This window comes from Sus scrofa, chromosome 6 (assembly GCF_054392235.1).
Source record: "Sus scrofa isolate SSC_HxYL_T2T_F1_AM1 chromosome 6, Sscrofa_HxYL_maternal_Yorkshire_Landrace_v2.0, whole genome shotgun sequence".
NCBI lineage: Eukaryota > Metazoa > Chordata > Mammalia > Artiodactyla > Suidae > Sus > Sus scrofa.
In genome coordinates this window covers 153,449,632-153,473,615 of record NC_139388.1, presented here as the reverse complement: position 1 = coordinate 153,473,615, position 23,984 = coordinate 153,449,632, and the positions used below count along the sequence as shown (strand labels likewise).

At 36.8% G+C, this 23,984-nt stretch overlaps 1 protein-coding gene across 1 annotated transcript in view; it reads left to right on the top strand.

Annotated features, from left to right (window-relative positions):
* The window catches only part of ALG6 (ALG6 alpha-1,3-glucosyltransferase), a 56,061-nt gene extending 47,312 nt beyond the window's left edge, over nt 1-8,749 (top strand). The window contains exon 16 of the mRNA XM_084964844.1: nt 7,072-8,749. Within this exon, the coding sequence (XP_084820970.1) occupies nt 7,072-7,269 (198 nt within the window). The 3' untranslated portion in view covers nt 7,270-8,749. The remainder of the gene's footprint in view (nt 1-7,071) is intronic.
* Nucleotides 8,750-23,984: the final 15,235 nt, after the last annotated feature.

Genomic DNA, 23,984 nt, shown 5'->3' with positions numbered 1-23,984 from the left:
AAAATTTTTATAAAGTCACACATAAAAATCCACCCTTTTAAAGCATGCAATCAGTGTTTTAAGTATGTACACAGAGTTTTACAGCCATCAACCTAACCTAATTTTAGATTATTTCCATCACCCTGAAAAGAAATCCTATACCCTTTAGCCATCATTTCTCATTCCACCCTCACCCCTAACACCAGAGCCACTGATCTACTTTCAGTCTCCATAGATTTGCCTGTTTGGACATTTCATATAAATGGAATGTATTAGTCTCCTAGGGCTGCTATGGCAAAATACCACACCAGGTAGCTTAAACAGCAGGAATTTATTTTCTCACAATTCTGAAAGCTTGAAGTCTAAGATCAATGTGACATCAGTGTTGGTTTCTGGTGAGGCGTCTCCCTGGTTTGTAGGTGACCTTGCTGTCTCATGTGACCTCTTCCCTGTGTATGTATGTGTAGAGTTAGTTCTTTGGTGTTCTGCTTGTAAATTCTTTTCCTCTTCTTTTTTTTTTAATCTTTTGTCTTTTTAGGGCTGCACCCACGGCATATGGAGGTTCCCAGGCTAGGGGTCGAATCGGAACTGTAGCTACCGGCCTACACCACAGCTTACAGCAACGTCGGATCTTTAACCCACTGAGCGAGGCCAGGAGTCGAACCCGCAACCTCATGTTCCTAGTCCGATTTGTTTCCACTGCACCACGACACGGGAACTCCTCCTCTTCTTATAAAGATACCAGTCCTATCAGATTAGGGCCCCAGTCTTGAGACTTCATTTAACCTTAACTAAATTCCATCTCCAAATGCAGTTGCATTGGAGCTTAGAGCTTCAATATATGAATTTTGCAGGTATACAGTTTGTCCTGTAACATGGAATCATACAAAATGTGGTCTTTGGTGATTGGCTTCTTTCACTTTAGTATGAAAGAGGTTCATCTGTGTTGTAGCATGTGTCAGTACCTCATTCTTTTTTTGCCAGTTCCATTATATGCCCCATTTTGCATAATGCCACATTTTGTTTATCCATTCTTCAGTAGATAGATGTTGGGTTGCTTCACTTTTTGGCTGTTATGAATAATGCTGTTGTGAAGATGTGTGCATAAGTTTACCAGTGTGTATATGTTTTCATTTTCCTCAAGTATATAACTTGGAGTGGTAATTCTCTGGTTAACATTTTGAGAAACTGCCAGACTGTTTTCCAAAGTACTACATGATTCTGCATTCTTACCAGCAATATATGGGGTTTCCAGTTTCTCCACATCCTTGACAGTGCTTGTCTTTTTTGTTATAGTTCTTCTTTATCATAGCCACATGTATTGGGTGTGAAAAATGTTTTCTCATTATGGTTTTTGCATTTCCCTAGTAACTACTGATATTGAGTATCTTTTTATAATTTCTTTGGAGAAATGCCTATTCATATCCTTTGCCCACTTTTAAATGAGTTGTCTTTCTATTTTTGAGTTATAAGAGTTCTCTATATGCTCTTGATACAGATCTCTTACTAGAGTGCAAGTATTTTCTCCCTTCTATGCATTGCTTTTTGACTTTCTTGATGGTATCGTTTGTAGTACAAGTTTTCATTTTTATAAAGTCTAATATATCTATTTTTTCTTTTGTTGTTTGTGCTTTTTGTGTCATATCCCATAAAATATGTATAACCAGAGGTTATGAAGACTTTTGTGTTTTCTTTAAGAGTTTGTAATGTTAGTTGTCTTTAGGACATTGATTCATTTCAAATTAGTTTTTGTATATAGTGTGAAGTAGGAGTTTAACTTTATTCAGTTGTCTAGCACCAATGAATTGTGTTGGCATCCATGTTGAAAATCAACAGATCCTAAATATGAGTCTATTTCTAGACTTTCAGTTCTGTTCCACTGATCTATATTATCCTTATGCTGTTACCATACTGTCTTGATTACACAGTCTTCATTTTATAGTTAGTTTTCAAATTGAAAATGTGAGTCCTCCAACTTTGTTCTTCATTTTCCACGTTGTTTAGTTATTCCATATCTCTTACATTTCCATATTCTTTTTAGGATTAGCTCATTAATTTCTCTGAAAACCCAGCTGAGATTTTGATAGGGATTGCTTTAAATATGTATTTCAATTTGTGGAGGATTGACGTCTTAGCAAGATTTAGTCTTCCAAACCTGTGAACGTAGAATGTATTTCCATTTATGTAGGTATTTTTAAATTTCCCTCATCAATGTTCTGTGGTTTTCAATGTATAAGCTCTCACTTCTTTTGTTAAATTCATTTCCAAGTATTTTATTCTTTATGATGCTTTTGTAAGTGGAATTGTTTTCTTAATTTCATTTTTATAATGTTCGTTGCGACTGCATAAAAATACAATGAATTTTCTTATATTGACCTTGTATTTTGTACTATAAGTTTTTAGTGAATTCCTTATGATTTTCTATATACAGGATTATGTCATCTATAAATCATGATAGTTTTATGTCTTCCCTTCAAATCTGGATGCCTTTTATTTCTTTTCCTTGCCTAATTACCCTGGCTGGATCCTCCACTACAGTGTTGAATATCAGTGGCAAGAGAGCACATCTCTTCTTGCTGACTTGAGGGGGAAATCATCTAGTCTTTCACTATTAACTATGATGTAGTTGTGGGATTTTTATAGATGGTTTTTATTTGGTTAGGAAGTTCTATTCCTAGTTTGCATGTTTTTATCATGAAAATGTGTTGGATTTTTGTCAAATGCTTTTCCTGTGTCTAATGATATGATCATGGTTTTTTTTCCCACTTTATTTTATCAATATGGTATATTACATTGATTGAATTAACCTTGCATTCTTAGGATAAGTTCCACTTGATCATGACATATAATCTTCTATATATACCACTGGCTTGGGTTTGCCAGTATTTTGTAGAAGACTTTTTTTTTTGGTCTTTTTTTTGTCTTTTTTAGGGCTGCACCCGCGGCATATGGAGGTTCCCAGGCCAGGGGTCGAATTGGAGCTACAGCTGCCGGCCTACACCACAGCCACAGCAACACCAGATCCAAGCTGCATCTTCGACCTACACCATAGCTCACAGCAATGCCAGATCCTTAACCCACTGATCGAGGCCAGGGATCAAACCTGCATCCTCATGGATACTCGTCGGGTTTGTTACCACTGAGCCACGACGGGGAACTCCTGTAGAAGACTTCTGCATCTTATATTCACAAGAGTTTTGGTCTGTAGTTTTCTTTTTTGTGATGTCTTTGTCTGGTTTTGGAATCAGACTTAATCCCTGCCTCATGGGATGAAAATGTTCCTTTTCCACTTTTTGGAAGAGTTTATGAAGGACTGGTATCCATTCTTCTAGAAACATTTGGTATAATTTACCAGTGAAGCCATCTGTTCCTGCACCTTTCTTTGTGGGATCTTAAAGACTCACAGGGCGAGCAGTAAATTAGGAGTATGGGATTAGCAGATACAAACAACCACACATAAAATAGATAAGCAATAAGAATCTGAAAAAAATATATAAAATTAAATCACTTTGCTGTACAGCTGAAACCAACATAATGTTTTAAATCAACTGTACTTCAATTTTTTTTTTCTTTTTTTGGCTGTCCTGTGGCATATGGAGTTCTTGGGCTGGGGATAAGATCCAAGTTGCAGTTGTGACCTCTGCAGCAGCTTTGGCAGCACCAGATCATTTAACCCACTCTACTGGGCCAGGGATCGAACCTGTGTCCTGGCGCTACAGAGACACCACTGATCCCATTTCACCACAGCAGGAACTCTTATACTTCAATTTTTTAAAAAGGTGACTAATTCAATTTCTTATTATAGGTATATTCAGACTTTTTGTATTTCTTTTTCTTTTTGGCTGCACCCATGGCTTGTGGAAGCTCCCAGGTCAAGGATCGAACTTGTGCCACAACAACCACCTGAGCTGCTGCAGTGACAATGCCAGATCTTTAACCCACTGCCCCACAAGGGAACTCCAAGACTTTCTGTATTTCTTGACACAATTTCAGTGGTGTGTCTTTCTAAGGCTATATCCATTTTATCTATGTCATCTAATCTGTTGCCATACACTTGTTCACAATAGTCCCTTAGCATCTTTTTATGCATGGTAAGGAGTGGTGCTCCTTTTTCATTCCTGACTTGGGGAATTTGTACACGTTCTCTTTTTTCTTTGGTCACTCAAGCTAAAGTTTGTTGGTTTCATCAATATTTTTACAGAACCAACTTTTGGTCATTGGTTTTCTCTATTGTTTTTCTGTTTTCTGTGACATTGATTTTGGTTCTAATTGTATTATATATACCTTTTCTCATGTTTGGGTTTGGTTTACTGTTTTTCATCTAGTTTCTCAAAGTTCAGATTCAGGTCGTTGATTTGAAACCTTTAATTTTTACATAGGCATTCAAATCCCTCATTTATATGTATATCCCTTGTACCATTTTTAAGCAGTATTCCATAAGCGTTAACATACATGTTTTTTAATTTAGTTGAAAATATAGTCCATTTCTTATGGTTTTTTCTTTGATTCATGAATTATTTAGGCATGTGTTGTTCAGTTTCAGATATTTGAGGATTTCCTCAACTTCTTCCTATTTTTATTTTCTAACTTAATTCTGATGTATATGGAAACTATACTCTGTATTATTTCAGTATTTTCAAATGTATTAACTTTGTTTTGTTAATTCCTCCTTCACTTTTGAAGGGTATTTGCCAAAAAGAAAAAGAAATACAAAAAGTCTGACTATACCTATAACAAGAAATTGAATTAGTCATCTTTTTAAAAAATTGAAGTATAGGAGTTCCTGCTGTGGTGAAATGGGATCAGTAGCTTTAAGCCTACTAATTTGTGCTGACCTAGGTCAGCCCGGGACCTTACTTGGCGACGACCAGATTTATAACGTAGTCGTCACAGCCCACGCCTTCATAATAATCTTTTTTATAGTAATACCTATTATGATCGGAGGATTCAGCACCTGACTTGTACCCTTAATAATCGGAGCACCGGTGCAATTTGAATATCATCCATTGCACTGCCTCATGGCTTCCATATTTCTGATAAGTCACCTGCTAATCTTACTGAGTATAGTTTTCACACACACACACACACTTAGTTTTATTTTATTTATTTATTTATTTATTTTTTGTCTTTTGTCTTTTTTGTTGTTGTTGTTGCTATTTCTTGGGCCGCTCCCGCGGCATATGGAGGTTCCCAGGCTAGGGGTTGAATCGGAGCTGTAGCCACCGGCCTACGCCAGAGCCACAGCAATGCGGGCGCGTCTGCAACCTACACCACAGCTCACGGCAACGCCAGATCGTTAACCCACTGAGCAAGGGCAGGGACCGAACCCGCAACCTCATGGTTCCTAGTCGGATTCGTTAACCACTGCGCCACGACGGGAACTCCCCACACTTAGTTTTAGATGCCTATTAGATACCCAAATATAGATATTAAAAAAGAGAACTTGAATTTATGGGATAAAATATATTTTAGAGTTTGTTTAAAATGGCAAGAATTCTAGCATATCTTTTAACACTGATTCAAGATCCTAATATCATGACATTTCAGTCAGTCTCATATTTCTTAAGTTTGAAACTGTCATTGATTTCTCTTTAGAAATTTTCATTCCCCACTAAGGTTGACTTAGATTTTCCCTTTGGAGGATACTTTCAGGCTGTTTACACCTGTTTGTAAGCCTTCCATCCTTCCCACCCTTCTATCTGGAATGTTCACTGCATCACTCTCTTTTCAGGTCTTACCAATTCTCTAATAATATAGCCATCAAAGCATCTTTCTAGGTTCCATTTCTGTCCTACTTCCACTATGAACGTCACTGACTTTTTCTCACTGCTTGCTTTGTACGTTTCCTTAAGCAGCTTCATTGTCCTTGTCTGGCAGGTCCTTGAATCAGTCTTCAGTTATATGGTCCAACATGGTAGACACTAGACACATGTGGATTTAAGCTCAGTAAAAATAAATAAAATTAAAAATTCAGCTCCTTGGTTGCAGCAGGCACATTTCAAATGCTCAGTAGCCACAAGTGGTTAGCAGCTACTCTTTTGGAGTACCAGGTATAGAATATTTCCATCATTGCAGAAAGTTCTGTGGCACAGTGCACTGGTCTAAAGAATATTGACTGCTATGCAGTTATAATAAATGGAGTCATTTCTGCTACTCATTTTGGTATTTAATAAAATATGACTTTGTGATTTTATTTAACTAGTTCATGCATTCCCCTAAATTGGAGGCTCTTTGAGGCCGGAGGACATTGTTTTTCACAGTCCCATCTTGCTTCATACTATAGCACTAGCTCATTGAAAGAGTTCCATGAATATTAAATATAACTTTGCATTTGCTGTTGAAATCTTTTTCATAGATGAATTCTTAGATTAACTTAGAATTTTATATCCTATAGGGCTCAGGGCCCTAGAGCATGCATCCAACCCTGACTAGCAATATTATCTGTTCTAGATACCTTTTTCCAGTGCTTGATTGATATGAAGCATAAGATGGAGGTTCTCAGTCTTTGGCTACAGATGGGAATCACTTGGAGAGCTTTAAAAAATACTAAGGCTGGAGTTCCCTTCGTGGCGCAGTGGTTAACGAATCTGACTAGGAACCATGAGGTTGCGGGTTCAATCCCTGCCCTTGCTCAGTGGGTTAACAATCCAGCATTGCTGTGAGCTGTGGTGTAGGTCACAGACACGACTCGGATCCTGTGTTGCTGTGGCTCTGGGGTAGGCTGGCAGCTACAGCTCTGATTGGGCCCCTAGCCTGGGAACCTCCATATGCCACAGAGCAGCCCAAGAAATAGCATAAAAGACACACACACACACACACAAAAAAAAACCAACAACAAAACAAAAATACTAAGGCCTACCCTAGAAACACTGATTTAATTGGTCTGGGGTGTAGTCTGAGAATTAAGATTTTTTTTAAAAAACCTCCAGATGACTCTAACATTCAGCCTGGGTTGAGATCCATCAGCAGAAGAGATCGAACCCCCAGCTCTCTCCTTCAGTTCTGCTCATTTATAACCACAAATCAGTATCACCAGTACATTTAAATTTTATCTTTTATGTTATTCAATAACATTTTTTTCCCTCCTTATAGTTTCTTACCTCAGTAATCACTATGGTCCTTCTGACACTGATGACTGTCACACTGGATCCTCCTCAGAAACTACCGGACTTATTTTCTGTATTGGTATGTTTTGTATCCTGCTTAAACTTCCTGTTCTTCTTAGTATACTTTAACATTATAATCATGTGGGATTCCAAAAATGAAAGAAATCAGAAGAAAATCAACTAGCCTTATCCCCAAAGAAATGTGAAAATGTTAATAGTGCTACAAGATTTTATGAACTTTTTTGCTATGAATAAATAAAATTATTTTGAGAACCATGGAATTTTAGGAAAGGAAATAATGAAAAGTCATTGTCTACACAAAATAAATGTATATGAGGTCCAAAGCAATGGAGGCTTTTTATTTTCTAACAACTGAGTGGCTAAGAAGTATTGTAGATTTATTAAATTCACAGTTATTCAAGTGAGAAAATAAGAGAAAAATGTCCTTAATACCAGCATTTATGTAGGAAATATATTCTATAATTTGTTGCCTTGAAAAAAAAATCTGCAAATACAATGAATTTTAATGGGAGAATTTAACCCTTTCTTTTTGAAGGAAATCACTAATTTTTGTATTCAGATTTAGTTTTTCTTACATTTTAGTTTTTCTTACATTTTCTTATGTTCATTCTTTAAAAATTATATCTCAGGGATTAAATGTGTGATAATCTTTTTTTTTTTTTTTTTTGCTTTTTAAGGCTGCACTTGCAGCATATGGAATTTCCCAGGCTAGGAGTTGAATTGGAGGTGTAGCTGCCAACCTACACCACAGCCACAGCAATGTGAGATCCCAGCCCCATCTGCGACCTGCACCACAGCTCATGGCAATGCCAGATCCCCAACCCACTGAGCAAGGCCAGGGATCGAACCCCCATCCTCATGGATACTACTCTGCCACAACAGGAACACGCAATAATCTTTTAAATTGCCATGAGAAGACAATTTAAACTGCTTAAAGTTTGAATATGCCTTACTACATGTGCACATTAGAACCTTTTTACAAGGTAGAGAGATTAAACTGTTCTTATTTATTTCCAAGAGCTCTGATATACTTGAATGTAATTAAACAATGTATTTTCCTGAATTTAAATCTAAGTGAGTGAAGTCTCTTTAATTACTCATGGTCATTAGTTCTGAACTTTCAGGATCATTCTTTTTAAGTTACTGGGGTTCATCTTTCTGTTCTCTGTGGTTCAAGGTTACCACTGCCATAAACATTGATCCATATCATGCTGCATATTAATTTAGCCCTGTTATTACTTTATCACTATAGTAGAAGTCCATCTATTTTTATTTATTTATTTTGGTCTTCTTAGGGCCGTACCTGTGGCATATGGAAGTTCCTAGGCTAGGGGTCGAATCAGAGCTGTAGCTGCCAGCCTATCCCACAGCCATAGCCACACCAGATCTGTGACCTGCACCACAGCTCACCACAACACTGGATCCTTAACTCACTGAGCAAGGTCAGGGATCAAACCCATGTCCTCTTGGATATTAGTCAGGCTTGTTACCATTGAGACACAATGGGAACTCCATAAGTCCATCTTTGCTATAGTGTTCAACTGGTAAAAATAATTTATTATAGCCATGTTGTAGTTACTCATGTAAAGCTGTGTTTTCTTTAGTCTCTGTAATAAAAATAAAATAAATCATTTTCCCATCAACCCATGCTTTTTAATGAATACATTTCTTTAATAAGATAGCCATTAAAGCATATTAACTAAGTGGTGGTATATTTTAAAACAATGCAAGCAAAACACATATACACACATAAAGGAAATTTGGTTCTAGACACAGTCAAAGGCTGATGCAACAAGGTATATGTTTTTAGGTCTGATGAAGGAGGGAAGTGGGTTTAGACAAAGCAAAAATCAAGAAGTATTTCTTTCTCAAAGCAAATGTGCATAAAGACTCAAAGGGCAGGTCAGCACAGAAAAGCAGCCTTGAGTCACTGCCGAATCAGCAGGAACATCGCTGTCCATGGTCACCATCTGTAATCACTGTGCCCAGATGTCAGCATCTTGGCTGCCTGGCTGGTGTAGTCTTACTTTTTTTATTTTTTGTAATAGAATACTTGAGTTTAATACAGGATGGTGATTTAAATTGATGATGAGGAAGTTCTAATTTCTAAATAGTTGGAATGGAGAAAAGTTATTTGAAAATGAAAGTATTATAAATATTGGTAAAATAGAAACACATATTCAAGGTATCTTATAGGCAAATTCTAAATAAAAACATTTCCAGATCTTTTAATCTAGTGATATGGAGTTACATTGTAGCTTTAATGGAGACTTGGAGCAATTATCTCAAAAGTCAAGTATCTCTTATCTATTAGAAACCAGTTTAAGAAGAATCCACTTTGAACTCTGAGGGATTAGGTACCAAAATAACAAAAATGTCCAGTGATGAATTAAGATCCCAGAAATAGGCAATTCCAAAGCATTTCTTTCAGCTACATTCACAACTATAGGGATATTTTAATAAAAATGCTTAACTTACACAAAAATATTAAAGATTTCTGACTTTATTAATCTACCTGTCAAAAAATGATCTAAGTTATTTTCAAGTTCATTTTAGAAGGAAGAGCTGTTTCTGAAAAATGCAGTTTTCTCTGTTGCCAGTAAACTTAGGTTTGCTTCTTAAAATGAAGAGAATAGTGTGTATGTTCATGTATCAAATATGAGGCAACAGAAGTCATTTTCCCTTGAAGCCTTAGGGAGGGGAGAAAAATCCCCGATGTAGCATTCTGTCTAAATGATAAACCACAACTAAGTGAGTGAAACATTTACAAAAGTCAAGGCAGCCAAAGGAGCCTCTCTGTTCAATAGAAAGAGAGTAAGAGATGGATAGGATGTAACTAAATAATGGTTGGAGTAACACAATGGTTTCAAGTCTCAATTGGTCTCTCTCTTCTGTTATGTTCATTGGAAGATCAGGGCCAAGTGTATCCCCCTCCTTCTGTTCCTCCCTCCCACCCCATATAAACATTAGTTTTGTGAGTGGATCTTTCTGCTTTGTCCTTCATGTGGCCTCCAAGGGTGATAAAGCGAGAGTCATCCGATCTACAATGAAGAGAACTGGGAAATGATTCTTAGCAGACCCAGCTGTTCTGAAAGGCAAAACTTAGTATATCAAGAGGTCAAACATACAGTAACTGATTTAATAGCATTAAGCACATAGCTACATAACTTGGATTATGTATGAAACCAAGCTACTTCTTAACCCTTCATTTTCTTAACATAGTTTTCTTTATGTGTTTTCGCTTACAATCTAAGGTAATTATCCATTTTGGTATATTTTAGGTAATGTTCTATTATGAGGACTCTTCACGAAGTATTATTATTTAAATAGTACCAATAAAATCACTAGTGAAGGAATTATTAATTAACGGGGTACTGTTTAGTATCATTTCAATTAGTAGTTTTAAAAAAACTCATTTTAAGAGGTGAATCTGAAATTTCTCTAAAAGAAAAAAAAAGTTATTTTCAACCTTAATTTGTTAAATTTTGTTAAAGATTTTTTCATATGGTGTTTTTATTTTCATGTTACAGTGAATTAAATGACATGCTAATATCTTATATAAGTTTTTTCAAGACTTAGGGTGAGTTCCAAGGGAACAGTACTTTTTTTCTTTGCAGAAATTGTCAAAGAAAAGTACAGAAGTTTTTTTGAAAGTGCTATCAAGCGATATTACACACTCCGTGATTCCCTCTTCCCCTTTATTTTATGGCAGCACAAGCAGGTGATGATACAAGACAACACCATAAAAAATTAGAAATATAAAATAATCTTCAAAATAATTTGAAGGGGATCACATATTGCCCATAAGGTAGGTCTTTTCTTTAAATTTAGTAGTCTGTAGTTCAACTTGAAAACAACTTCCTGTTTAAATGTCTGTACTGACAAATGCATTCCAATATTTTTAAAAGATGTGAAAAATTTAAAACTTTGAAAAAATACATTTTTTCTCTACAAGTGTAGGAAACACTAGAATATAAGGAAAACTCTTCCCTGAGGTAGTAGCTCCACAATAAATTTATAGATAAAAATTTTTAAGTTTTAAAAAGAATCTAATTTATGTGTGTATGTGTGTGTGTGTATGACTTTAAATGGGAAAACTGATAACTAATTCCACTCACCATTAGATTTAGTTTGAGTTTTAAAATATATAGCTCTACCAAAGATGCCATTTTCATAAACACCTTGTTAAATCTGTCCGCAAATGCTAAAAGTATATAGAAGTATATGTGGTACAGAATATAAGTCAAGATCCTCTTCTATATGTTGGCTTACTTTAAAGAGTCAAGAAGAAATGTATTATTTACATTGAGATTATCCTCTGGTGTGTGTAGAAAGTTTAAATTAGCTGCAAGAAATTTTATCTAGACATGCACCTGCCTGGTGCTATGATCTGGTATTTACTGGGCAGATTAATTACAAACATTTCTTCTGTTCCTTTAAATATGATATCAGGCAGATACAGAAGTTGGCCTTCATAGTGAGTGCATTTCTTCTAAATGCCTGTGGGATGTAAAAGACGATTATTAAATCATCAAGAATTTGTTTCCAAATTAACATACATCTCATATATAACTTAAGAAATGATTTAAACACCCATTTACGATGTAATTTGGTACCTACTTTAGTTAGACACTGGTAATCTCTCATTTGTTTCTTTTTTGAGTCTTCAAAGCAAGATTCACCTTCACAAATAATTGTCAATATGACTGCTCTGACATGGCATTCCTCACTTTATGTGAAGATGGATATGAGATTCTGCTGAGAGAGTTCTAAAATTCCAACATGACCTACTGAAAACGCCAAATCTTAATATGCCTTTTGTCTCTAAGCCTTCAGGGCCTTTCAGCAGGTGTTTCCTCCAACAGCTGCCCCCCCAAAAAAGAGACAATCTTTACTGACATTCCTATTCAGAGTATGTCCCTCTGGGGACTCCTAGTGGTGGTAGAAGTTCTTGTCTCTTTGGCCTTAGGGCTCTTGTGTGAGAGGAATCCTTTGAAAAAAGTAGCCAATGGCAACTAATAGCATGTATTCCCATGGGGCATGTGAACACTTAACTTGCTGAAATACCTTTTCCTCGCTTATACCGGCAGCTATGCGTGAGTAATATTTGGTGGGCCCCTATTCATGACAGCCTGCATATATTGTCCTACAAGAAGAGAGGTTGCCAACTTGACAACCAACTTTTGCCAACTAATTTTGAGTCTGGTCTGCATACCTGTAGTAGATTTTAAGCATTCTAGTGTTAATATCCTTATAGGTTACTGATACACATCAGAACTAATGATAATACTGTGGAGTAGAGGAAGAGCCATTTATTAAATTGTTACCACGGGTAGGTACTTTTTAATACAATCTACGGGTAAATATCATCAGTCCCATTTTATAATTAAGGTTTTGAGTGCCTTGTTTAAGGCCACATAGCTAAGTAGACAGACCTGTTGCTGGACAATTAATCCAAATCCCATTCTCTGTTAAAATGCCAGACCCTACAAAGAAGTCTCATCAATTGATCATGGCTGCCAGGACAGTTGTGTAGAGAAAGATGCTGAGGCCAAATGCAGGATCCCGCAAAAATAAATACTTTCACCAATGTGATGTACATCATAGCACAAGAGTAGGGAGCAACAGCATAGAGCATGTTGTCTCTACTCTGTCATCCTGGTTCTGGAGATGAATATCTCAGAATACAATGAAAAGAAATTTAGATATAATGATGCAGTTCATGAGCAGTATTAGAACAGAATTCATCCTTCATATAGCAATTACATTCTTTCTAAAATATATTTTGGGTTGTTACTTCCCTAATAATCTTCACTGGTCCATTTCTGTCTGATGAATAAAGTCTGAACCTTATTAGCCTGGTGATCATAGCTGTCAATGATGTGGCTAGAATCTACTGTGGAATCATTCTCATCTCTGCTTTTTTTTTGTTCGTTTTGTTCTCTCCGCCTAGTATGTTTATACAGCCCATTAAAATTACCCATTTTTCAAATTCCAGCTTCCTAGTAAAATACAAAGTTTCCATTACTAGGGTCTGGATGGCCCTCTGTTGGCGATTATGTAGAGTGGAATAACTAGAACTGATTTTAAAATCGTGAACCCTTAAATAATGACCTAATCACTCCATCCTGAGGTGGTCTGTGCTGTGTATTCCTATACGACTGCTTATTCTTCACTTGGTACTTAGAGAAGAATATCTATACTCCTCAGTCTGAAGTGGAAGAAACTGTTAACTCTTCTGCTGCCTGTAGTCCATGGAGGAGTGACAAATTCGACCATCGGAAGTCCAAACAGTAGCCCACACTTGACTAGATATATTCTGTCACCATTCTTACTTAATATTCTTCCCCACTATTTAATTTCCCTTTCACTGTCTACTCTCAAGTCCAGTGGGCCTTTGTGCTTCTTAATTTCATGTTGTAAAGAGACCAGCCCATCCTATCTCATCTGCAGCCAAGCATGTAAGGCATGTCTATGGTCTTTACTGCTATGGAGGCACATGGACATGGGTCTGCTTCAAAGATCCAGCTTTCTCCTCAGGTTCAGGAGAGGGCATGAGTTCAAGATTCAGAGTCAGTGTGGGAGAGAGGAAGTTCCATTTCTGCCTTAGGCACAGACCACATTAGTTCCCCAAGCTTCTACCAGAGGGCCTGCCATGGCGGGGTTTATTACTTCCTCCCCTAATCAAGTTGGTACTTTTTTTTTTTTTTTTTGTCTTTTTTTTGCTATTTCTTGGGCTGCGCCTGTGGCATCTGGAGGTTCCCAGGCTAGGGTTTGAATCGGAGCCGTAGCCACCAGCCTACGCCAGAGCCACAGCAACGCAGGATCTGAGCCACATCTGCAACCTACACCACAGCTCACGGCAACGCCAGATCGTTAACCCACTGAGCAAGGGCAGGGACCGAACCTGCAACCTCATGGTTCCTAATCAGATTCGTTAACCACTGCGCCACAACGGGAACTCCTCAAGTTGGTACTTTGATCCTCATTGGACTCATAATCCTTTTTTGTATTTGCTATTGGCCAGAATCCTGGAAAGAAGGGTCTGAACTTCTATCGCTTAACCCAGCTTGCCTTATATTATTATTGTTTCATGTATATAATATAAATCTATCCTTAGCTCGAATACTAGGTTGGCATTATGCAAAGTACTTTGGGCTTTTGTTTCTTTTCTTTTGTTTTTTTTTTATGTGGGGGTGGGGGTTGGCCACACCTATGGCATGCAGAAGTCCCCAGGCCAGGGATTGAACCCACACCACAACAGTAACAAGGCTGGATCCTTAACCTGCTGAGCCAGGAGGGAACTCCAAAGGGCTTTGTTTATAATAGGTCTCACACTTTTGTTAAACAAGTGAATCATCCATACTGTTTCTAGATAAAGTATCTCAGCATCCCCTGCTAACATTAGCAAAAATCATGTTTTCGCCATCCCTTTTCTGGTTTTTGGTCTGTGGCCTATGGTTTGCTGCCTCCTTTATGCATAGTTTCTCCTATTCTAACATGATTTTATAAAGGCTTCACTTTTTAAAGGCTTCCCCCCACTGAACAGTATGGTGGGGAGGAATAATCACTGAAGCATGAGAAGGCAGCAGCTGATGTGCAGACAGGGAATCTGGCCATGGTGGTGTTTGGAGTATTGTGACTGCCAGGTTTCTGGGGCGTAGGACAAGATCAGGGTGTTTAATATCCTCCTTTAGTCATACAAGTTGGGCAGCTGTGACAAAAGCATAAAAGAAGAGCATGGAAGAGAGGGGTCTGCAGAAGCCCAGTGTAAAGTAAGTTATAAGCAGGTTTTGAATGGGTAAACTTTTGATGATATGAGAAAAGGTATGCCAAGCAGAAGACAAGAACAAAGATAAGGAAATGAGAAAGGTACTTTCTGAGGAATGTGTCTAGGAATGCATGGCAAAGAGTCTGGAGTGACTAGGGCACAAGGACAAATTGGAAAGGTAAGCTGTGGTCATGTCAGGGAGAGCTCTGAATGCTGGTATGCGCTTGGATTTTACCAAGAATATGGTGGAGTGATACTTTCAAAAACATAATTTGTTCAGTAGCAGGGGAATAAGACCAAAAGAGCAGAGAGGCAGATGACAGTGAGGTTGCAGATAGTCTGGATGAGAGGTGATGAAGGAATAAACCAGTGCAGTGGTCATGGAAAGGAGAAGTAAGCATTTTGGGACATGATAGGACTTGACGGCAGTTTGGATGTAGGAACAGTAAGAGAATTTTAAGGTTTTGAGCCTTATCACTGGATGAATGTAATCCCAAGAAAGGTACAATAGGGTCAGTTTGGGGGGAAATGATGAAATCAGCATATTGGAATAATGAATGGGAGCTGAGATTATGGGTTTATAGCTCAGGAGGTGGGTCACAAATACATTTGGAAACCGTCCGTATACACAAGGTGAGAACTAAAATCAAGACATGGATGAGATCAAGAAGAAAGTGCCCAAAGGGAGAAGAAAACACAGTCAAAAAACCCAGGGAAATGCTTCAAAGGTAGAGTCAAGTTCATTTCACCGTTATTGCTGCTCTTTGTTGCTTCCCAATAAAAGGGAAGTTGACTGAGGGGTCAACCTTAATTCTTTCAAGTTTTTTAAAAGTACTACTTAAATTAAAGATTCAGAAGAACACCCCTAACATGGGATAATCTTTACTAGAATCCATGAACACAATGCTGCTCTCATTACTCTTGTTTCCCAAAAGTTCATTAAGGAGACTGTTGTATACTAAATGTGTATGTTCATTTGTCAAATGCGTAACTGATTCTGTATTTATGATCACCATCTAATAGTTCTCTGTTGGATTTCCATGGGTTAGAAATTTTATAAAATATTCAATCCTGTAATGAATGAATATGTACATGTGTTTGTATGTCTCAAACCAGTTGTGAAAGGTTACTACCACGTTGTGGGCAAAAGCACAGGTCCTGGCACCAGACTGCTCAGGTTAGTATCGTGGTCTGTCTTTTAAGTGATTCTGGGACAAGATACTTCACCTCTTTGTGACTCAGTTTCCTATAAAGATAATAGCTATTTGCTTCACATAAGTTGTTGTGGAGGTTAAAATGGGATATGTATAAAGCGGTAATAACAGTGCCTGGTGCATTGAAAGTGCTCAATAAATGTTGGCTGTTATTATTTTATTTCTTTTTTTGGATGCCCTGGGGCATATGGAGTTCCTGGGCCAGGGATTGGATCCTTTAACCCACTGTGCTGGGCCTAGGATTGAACCTCTGTCCTGGTGCTGGAGAGACACCGCCAGTCCCATTGTGGCGCAGCGGGAACTCTGAGATACCATTTTCAAAGAAATGTATTTTCAGTATAGAATAGAATTTTTTCATCTTGCATTAATTTTTTTTTCTGAGAGAAAGCAGGCAACATCTGGTTAGCTTCTAGGAATCATAATACTGGAGTTCTCCTGTGGTTCAGTGAGTTAAGGATCCAGCGTTGTCACTGCAGTGGCTTGGGTTGCTGCTGTGGTGCAGGTCTGAACCTTAGTCTGGGAACTTCTACATGCCTAGGATTAGCCAAAAAAAAAAAAAAAATTCTTGATATTGGTACCATTAAGTATGGGATAATGTTAGTTCTTTTTTTTTTTTTTTAAGGACTGTACATGTGGCATATGGAAGTTCCCAGGCTAGGTGTCAAATTGGAGCTGCAGCTGCTGGCCTACACCACAGCCACAGCAACATGGGACCCAGGCCATGTCTGTGACCTACACCACAGCTCATGGCAACACTATCCTTAACCCACTGAGTGAGGCCGGGGATTAAACTCATGTCCTCATGGATACTAGTTGGGTTCATTACCACTGAGCCACAATGGGAACCCCTGGGATAAGTTTAGTTCTTAATGTGAATCTTCAGTTGTGGGTACACTAAACACTAATACTACATCATGCCTCACAGTGCTTCTAGCTACTATGTTATAGTAAGCTATTTATAAATATATTATTTTACTTGTATTGCTGAATCCACAGGAATTGTTTTGAAGGAAAGGTACAACCAATTAATATAATTAACATGTAACTATTTACTTAATCAAGTTAGCACATTTCCAAATTCACCAACTTGTTATATCTTGTTCAGTCAGATGTGCCTATAGAAACTATAACCTACCTGTTAGTATTTAGTTAACCTATTTTTTTTTTTTTTAGCTGTGCCTGCAGTGCAGGCTAGTGATCAAACCCAATCCACATCAGTGACCAGAGCCACAGCAGTGACAATGCTGGATCCTTAACCCACTGAGCCACCAGGGAACTCCTTAGCTAATTTTACTAAAGGTACTCAATTAAGGATTCTCTTTATACTCACTAAAAAATGTGTTCTCTTTGAAAGCTAGCCTGGTAAGCTCAGCAGTGTTCTTTTTCAATTAGCCTCTAACTGACAGATCTTGTCAGACTCTCCTACTGTTGATAAGGATATATTAAATACAGTTTCAACTAACAGGCCAAAGCTCATGTCCCTATGTTCTTTATAGGCGATATCAAATTTGATGATGTAATTAAAATGTTTCCACCCGAAAAAAAAATAGTGAAATTTGACAAGGCTAAAACTTAATTATAAAGGTGAAACAGTACCTTAGTTTAAAATGGTTTTAAGGAATTCATAGCTTTCAAGATCACATAACTCTACATGAAAGAAAAAAGATTTTTTTTCCAAAAACAGTTTAAAGTAAGTAGTCATAGTATATGATGCAGAATAAATGCTGAATCAAAATGAAATTAAAATAAAGAACCTAAGCATAAAGTTTTATTTTACATTATACATGGTAGCCTTGGGGTTATAAACTCTTGTTTCAACACCCTACAGATTTGCCTGATTCCATTTCAGAATATATATTTAAAAATTGAGGATAAAAACTGCCAAGACACTTATTATAATGTGTGCTTATGCTTTATTATAGTTACTTTTGTGCTCGATTTTATAATCCTGAGGGCAGGGCTATGTCTGTCTTGTTTATTAGTGTATACCCAGTGCTAGAACAGTGCCTGGTTCCTGGTAGGCATTCAATAAATGGTAAACGAATGAGGCTTGTTAAAGAGATAGTAATTTATAAGCTTTTGAAAGTATCTAGATAATTCCTTTAAAAAATTCTCAGAGTGCCCTTTGTTTTTATTCATTCAGTGAACATGCACTGAAGACCTTCTATCCAGGTTCTATACCAGCCCCAGGCTCTGGGGCTACAGTAGAGAGATAAGACTGTTCGCCAAGGAGAAGTGCAGAAAGAGCACAGTAACCAGATAATTAGAACACGCCACAACATGATACATTTATAGACATTCAGACAAGGGTTGTAGGAGCCTAGAAGCTGAAGCAATTTAGCTGTTTACCTAAGTGAGCTAGGAAGAGTTTCAGAGAAGCCTGGCATTAAAGAATGAGGAGGAGTTTGCTAGATGGAAAAGGAAGAAAGTACAACCCAGGTAGGGAGGCCTGAAGTCCTGAAAGAGAGTTTCCAGAGGGCTCAAGCGTATTTTTTGAACTGTGTGAATTAAAAAGACCTTCTATGTGAGGTCTGTGCTGGAGGAAAAAAAAAAATGACAATATTTACTGATTGCCCAAGTCCCGCTCTTTATATAATTCGTTAGGTAACACTATAAATATCCACTTTATTATTACATAGATGTGTTTAAAATACAAAAACCACTTAGAGAATTTTATCTAACACTTTGAAGAGCTTTTCAGACTAAGAGTTAAAGTGGAAAAAAATGTTCACCTGTCAGGTGACATAAAACCAATTTCTACTAAATGTGCCAGAATAATTTTTCTCCACCTCAAGAACAGTTAGTCTTCAGTCTGTTCATTACTGTCTTTTTATAGTATTTTTATTTAATAAAACCTATTAAGACTACCATACAAATCTCTTTACTTATGCTTTTATCTTTTAACTGATCAATTTTTATATTGCTGACATCCCTTCTTCACCATTTGCTCATTTAAAAATTCATAGTATGTGAGATATGTCTCTGGAGAAAATGTCTATAAAATTTGTTACAGCTGGCAAATGTGTATGAGTCAGTGATAGCACATGACTAAATGCTTCACAGAAAATAAAATTTGTTTCTGTAGTAAGCAGAACTGTTTAAATGTTATTTATTTTTATGTTTCAAAGAAAATATATTGTGAAGTGCTGCATTGATTTAATACGCAACAATGTCTGTGTACACGCTGTAGAAGGAAAATTTATGAAACCTTTGCACAACTCCTTTAATTGAATTTTCCAAATCTCTCACCACACACAAATAATCAATATCTTCTGCAGAGAAAACCAGTCAGAATTATTACAGTCTTTCGTTTCAATTTTGTTGTCATCAGCACATACAGAGCACCTGGATATTTGTAATGTCTGATAGCAAGTTATTTACACCTTAAACACATAATTGCTATTAAGTGAGTGCAAATCTATGGTTTAAATTTTTTTTCCTGATTATTTAAAAGACAAAAGCATCATACTTCTAGTAAAGTGTAAAAAATTTAAATGATGGAAGAAATTATTTAAAAGACTTTGAAAAGTAATAAACCAGTTTGTTTTTCCTTAAATTTTAGACAAATCTCAAGTAAGCAGTCGAAAAGTAGCTATCCCCCAAACAGTGATAAATAGTATAAAATAAAAGCATTAACATTATTAAAAGGCAAGTTATGACCCACATAGAGCATATGTGACAACTGAATCCTTATAAAGAGCTGAGGACGGTAGTTGTACATTAATGTGTATTTTTGTCACCATAACTAATATCTCTAATTTTTTTATCTCCAGATAAACTAAAAATGTTAAAGCACAGGGGATTTTTTGTTGTTTCTCCTAAAATTCATCATGTCTAAACTTCAAGTCTCAGTGCTTTTATAACTGGAGTATTTGTTTGAAAAAAGATATTGCTTAATGTTGATATAATAGAAAAAAATAAAAGGGTAGTAGTTTTCTAGGAATAAAAATTTTTAGCTGATATGATGAATATTTTTTCAAGACAGTGGGGGAGGGGTTTCTCCTGTGATGCAGCAGGTTAAGAATCTGGCATTGTCTCTGCGACAGTGTAGGTTCGATCTCCGGCCCGGTGTGGTAGACTAAGGATCCAGCATTGCCCTGTGGCATAGGTCATAGCTGCAACTTGGATTTGATCCCTGGCACAGAGAATTTTCATATGCCAAAGGCGTGCCCCCCCCCCCCCAAGAAAAAAAGACTAGAGTGTGGAAAAGAACAACATATTTTTAAGTTAAAAAATACTTCAGGAGTTCCCATTGTGGCTCAGGAGGTTACGAACCTGACTATCCATGAGGATGAGGGTTCGATCCCTTGCTCAATGGGTTAAGAATCTGGCATTGCCTTAAGCTGTGGTGTAGGTTGCAGACTCGGCTCAGATCCTTTGCTGCTGTGGCTGAGTAATCTGGCAGCTACAGCTCCAATTCCACTCCTAGCCTGAGAACGTCCATGTGCTGCAGATGTTGCTTATAATGAAAGGAAGTATCAAACTGTTTTAGAACAGAAGGAGGATTTTTTTTTTTTTTTTTGCTTTTTGTTTCTTTGTTTTTAGAATTTATTAAAGTATAGTTGATATGAAGGAGGTTCAAATTTGTCCTGGGCTCCAAGAATTTGAAAACTCTAAAATCCTATAACCGAGATGAATTTTTATAATGTAAGAAGATAGTAAGTTAGCTAAAGAAAACCAAGACATTACAAGCTTGCGCTTTTTTTCTTTTTAAGGCCTGAGCTAGAAATTCTGGAATATTTTGTATGACAAACAGCTGAAACAACGTTTCTTAACAATGCAAAGTTCACATGGTTACATTTCACTTAAAATATGCATATTTCAACCTACACAATTATTCTCAAAACAGATAAATATGTTTTGGACTGAAGCTAAGTGTCTAGATTTCATATCTTGGCAAATGCTCTACAATTTGCTTACATTCTTTTGAAAAACATTTTGTTTACTGGAAATACTAGTCATTGTCAAACAATGATGGTATTTTCTAATATCTCCAGAAAAAAATGAAAATACTAAGTACAATATAATGCCATCTATTGACTTAGGAATATTTGTATCAAGCTGGTTTATGTAGAGGTTTATTATATAAAGTAACTAAATTTCATGCCTTCCCATGTGATGATAATGTGACATTCCATCTGTATCAACCCACTGAATGGTCATATGTTTTAGATCTTAAGCATAACAAATTAAAAATAATGTTGAAAATTCACATCCAAATATAACAGAAAAAGAATCTTTCATTTCACTATTTTCTAATAGTCATAAAGCCAATATTATTAAGGAAAGTGAAGTTAGAATTACTTCCTAAGTAAATGAAAAAAAGAAGCCTTTCTTTGTTTAAGAAACGTATGTTTAGGAGAGGACATCCTCTTTTATTCCTACGCTCTACGCGGGCTTCCCTGATTTGCAAGGTCCAGTTCTGAAAACTAGGAATCTCAGTGGACCTTTTCATGTTATTGTGGATGTCTTAAACTTCCCTTAAATAGATTGTATAAAGACTTAAGAATGTGTGTCAGATGTCTATTTATTTAAAACACTAGAGTGTTATCTTTATAATTATACCCCTCTGTCTGTAATAAACACTGCAACTGATGCTAAACAAACTAGCGCTAAAATAAAAAGAATAAATGAACTAAAGGCCCAGTCAAAGGGGCAATAACAGCATAAATGTTGGAATTCTCCTGGTACAATCTACTTTTAACTATTCTAGGAAATTTTTATAACAATCTGAAGGGAAAAAATCAGAAGAACATTCTTTTTCTAGTGAAACAAGTAATTTGTTTATTCTCATTTTCATAATTACCTAAAAAATCCAAAATGTATTCTGGGGCTGATTTTTATATTATGTAATTTCTAAGTATATAATTTATGGTATTAAAGTTTAATTCTGGGTAATAGCACAGTAAAAGAAAAGTATAACATGGAAATTTCTATAAAAAGCTGAAGGCTAGATCCCCACGTAAGGAATATATAAAGCAAATCAGTCTGAACTGTCAAAATAAATTAACAGAGTCCTATAAAATGAATGTATGAATAGAAGGGGGTAAAAGTTAACTTAGCAAAGAAACTTACATATATTGTGTGTGTGTTGGGTGTGCATCATCTCTTTTTTTGTTGTTTTGTTTGTTTGTTTGTTTTTTGCTTTTTACGGCTGTGAGTGTGGCTTATGGAAGTTCTCCGGCTTGGGGGTTCCAATCAGAGCTGTAGCTGCCAGCCTACACCACAGCCACTGCAGTGCAGGATCTGAGCCACCTATACCACAGCTCATAGCAATGCCCCATCCTTAGCCCACTGAGCAAGGCCAGGGATTGAACCCACGTACTCATGGATACTGGTCAGGTTCTTAACCCATGGAGCCACAGCAGGAACTCCTGGTGTGCATCACCTTTAATTGAAAAGAAAAAAATCCCACCAAAATTAAAAAATACACATATTAGGAACCAGAGGAAAAAATGGGTAAAAGCATTCAGTAAAAATATTTAGGTAAAACAATTTTTTTAAAAAAAGATTCAATCTATTTTTTAGGCAATGATACCTTAAAAAGTTGAAAAGCTAATGATTTAAATACCTCAGTAAATATAAAAAGCTAATGTAGCCCTCACCAAGAAAGAGAAATGGGGTGTTCCCGTCGTGGCGCAGTGGTTAACGAATCCGACTAGGAACCATGAAGTTGCGGTTCGGCCCCTGCCCTTGCTCAGTGGGTTAACGATCCGATGTTGCCGTGAGCTGTGGTGTAGGTTGCAGACGCGGCTCGGATCCCACGTTGCTGTGGCTCTGGTGTAGGCCAGTGGCTACAGCTCCGATTGGACCCTTAGCCTGGGAACCTCCATGTGCCGCGGGAGCGGCCCAAGAAATAGCAAAAAGACAAAAAAAAAAAGAGAGAGAGAAATGGCAAATGACATATTCACATGTATTTAATATATATTTCTATATAATTGATATTATATAGATATTATATAGTTAATACATCTTAGTTCAATTTTCATTTAAACCGCAACTAATAATAAGTGCATTTTAGAAAATTTAAAGTATTATTTAGTGATAGAGTCTCCCCTTTGTATTAACACACACTCAGTTCTTAGGGAAAACCTGCTAACGGGCAAGTCAGTTTTAATGTCTAAATACTAGAAAATAGTTTTAAGGCTGATCATGCATAAACAGGCAAAGAATCAGTATATACTGGATAACTGAAAGGAGATGACTTTTAACATATAGAAATAATTTAAAGTCTTTTTTTCTTTTTATGGCTGCACCTGCAGAATATGGAAGTTCTTGAGCTAGGGATCAAATTGGAGCTGCATATGCCAGCCACAGCCACAGCAATACCAGATCTGAGCCGCATCTGTGACCTAATCCTCCGCTTATGGCAATGCCAGATCCTTAACCCACTGAGCAAGGCCAGGGATTGAACCTGTGTTCTTAGGGATATTAGTCGTGTTTGTTACCGTTGAGCCATGATGGGAACTCCAGCAAAAGAATGCTGAGTTTTCACCAGGTGTTTAAAGCCTTTCTAAATATTATTATTATTTTAAGAGGATTAGTCAGATATCACATCATATAAAACATAATCAATAGCATTAATCTCAATCTTCTCAGGAGGTACTTATGTTTTTAATACACTTTCCAGTTGTTAAATAGGAGGAGTTTCAATGTCTCAAAGAATAATATTTGGATCAGTTATCAAAGACTGTTGAGTCGATTTTAATATATCACCAAGAGTTTTCCAGTTATAATCACTTTTCTTTATTTCATTGCATTCTATGAGCAGTTAACACATAGTCTTTTTTCTTGCTAGGTTGTATATGATAAATAGTTGTGTACTTGACTCCCTTTTTTTTTTTCTTCTTAGGGCCACACTCATTGCACATGGAGGTTCCCAGGCTAGGGGTC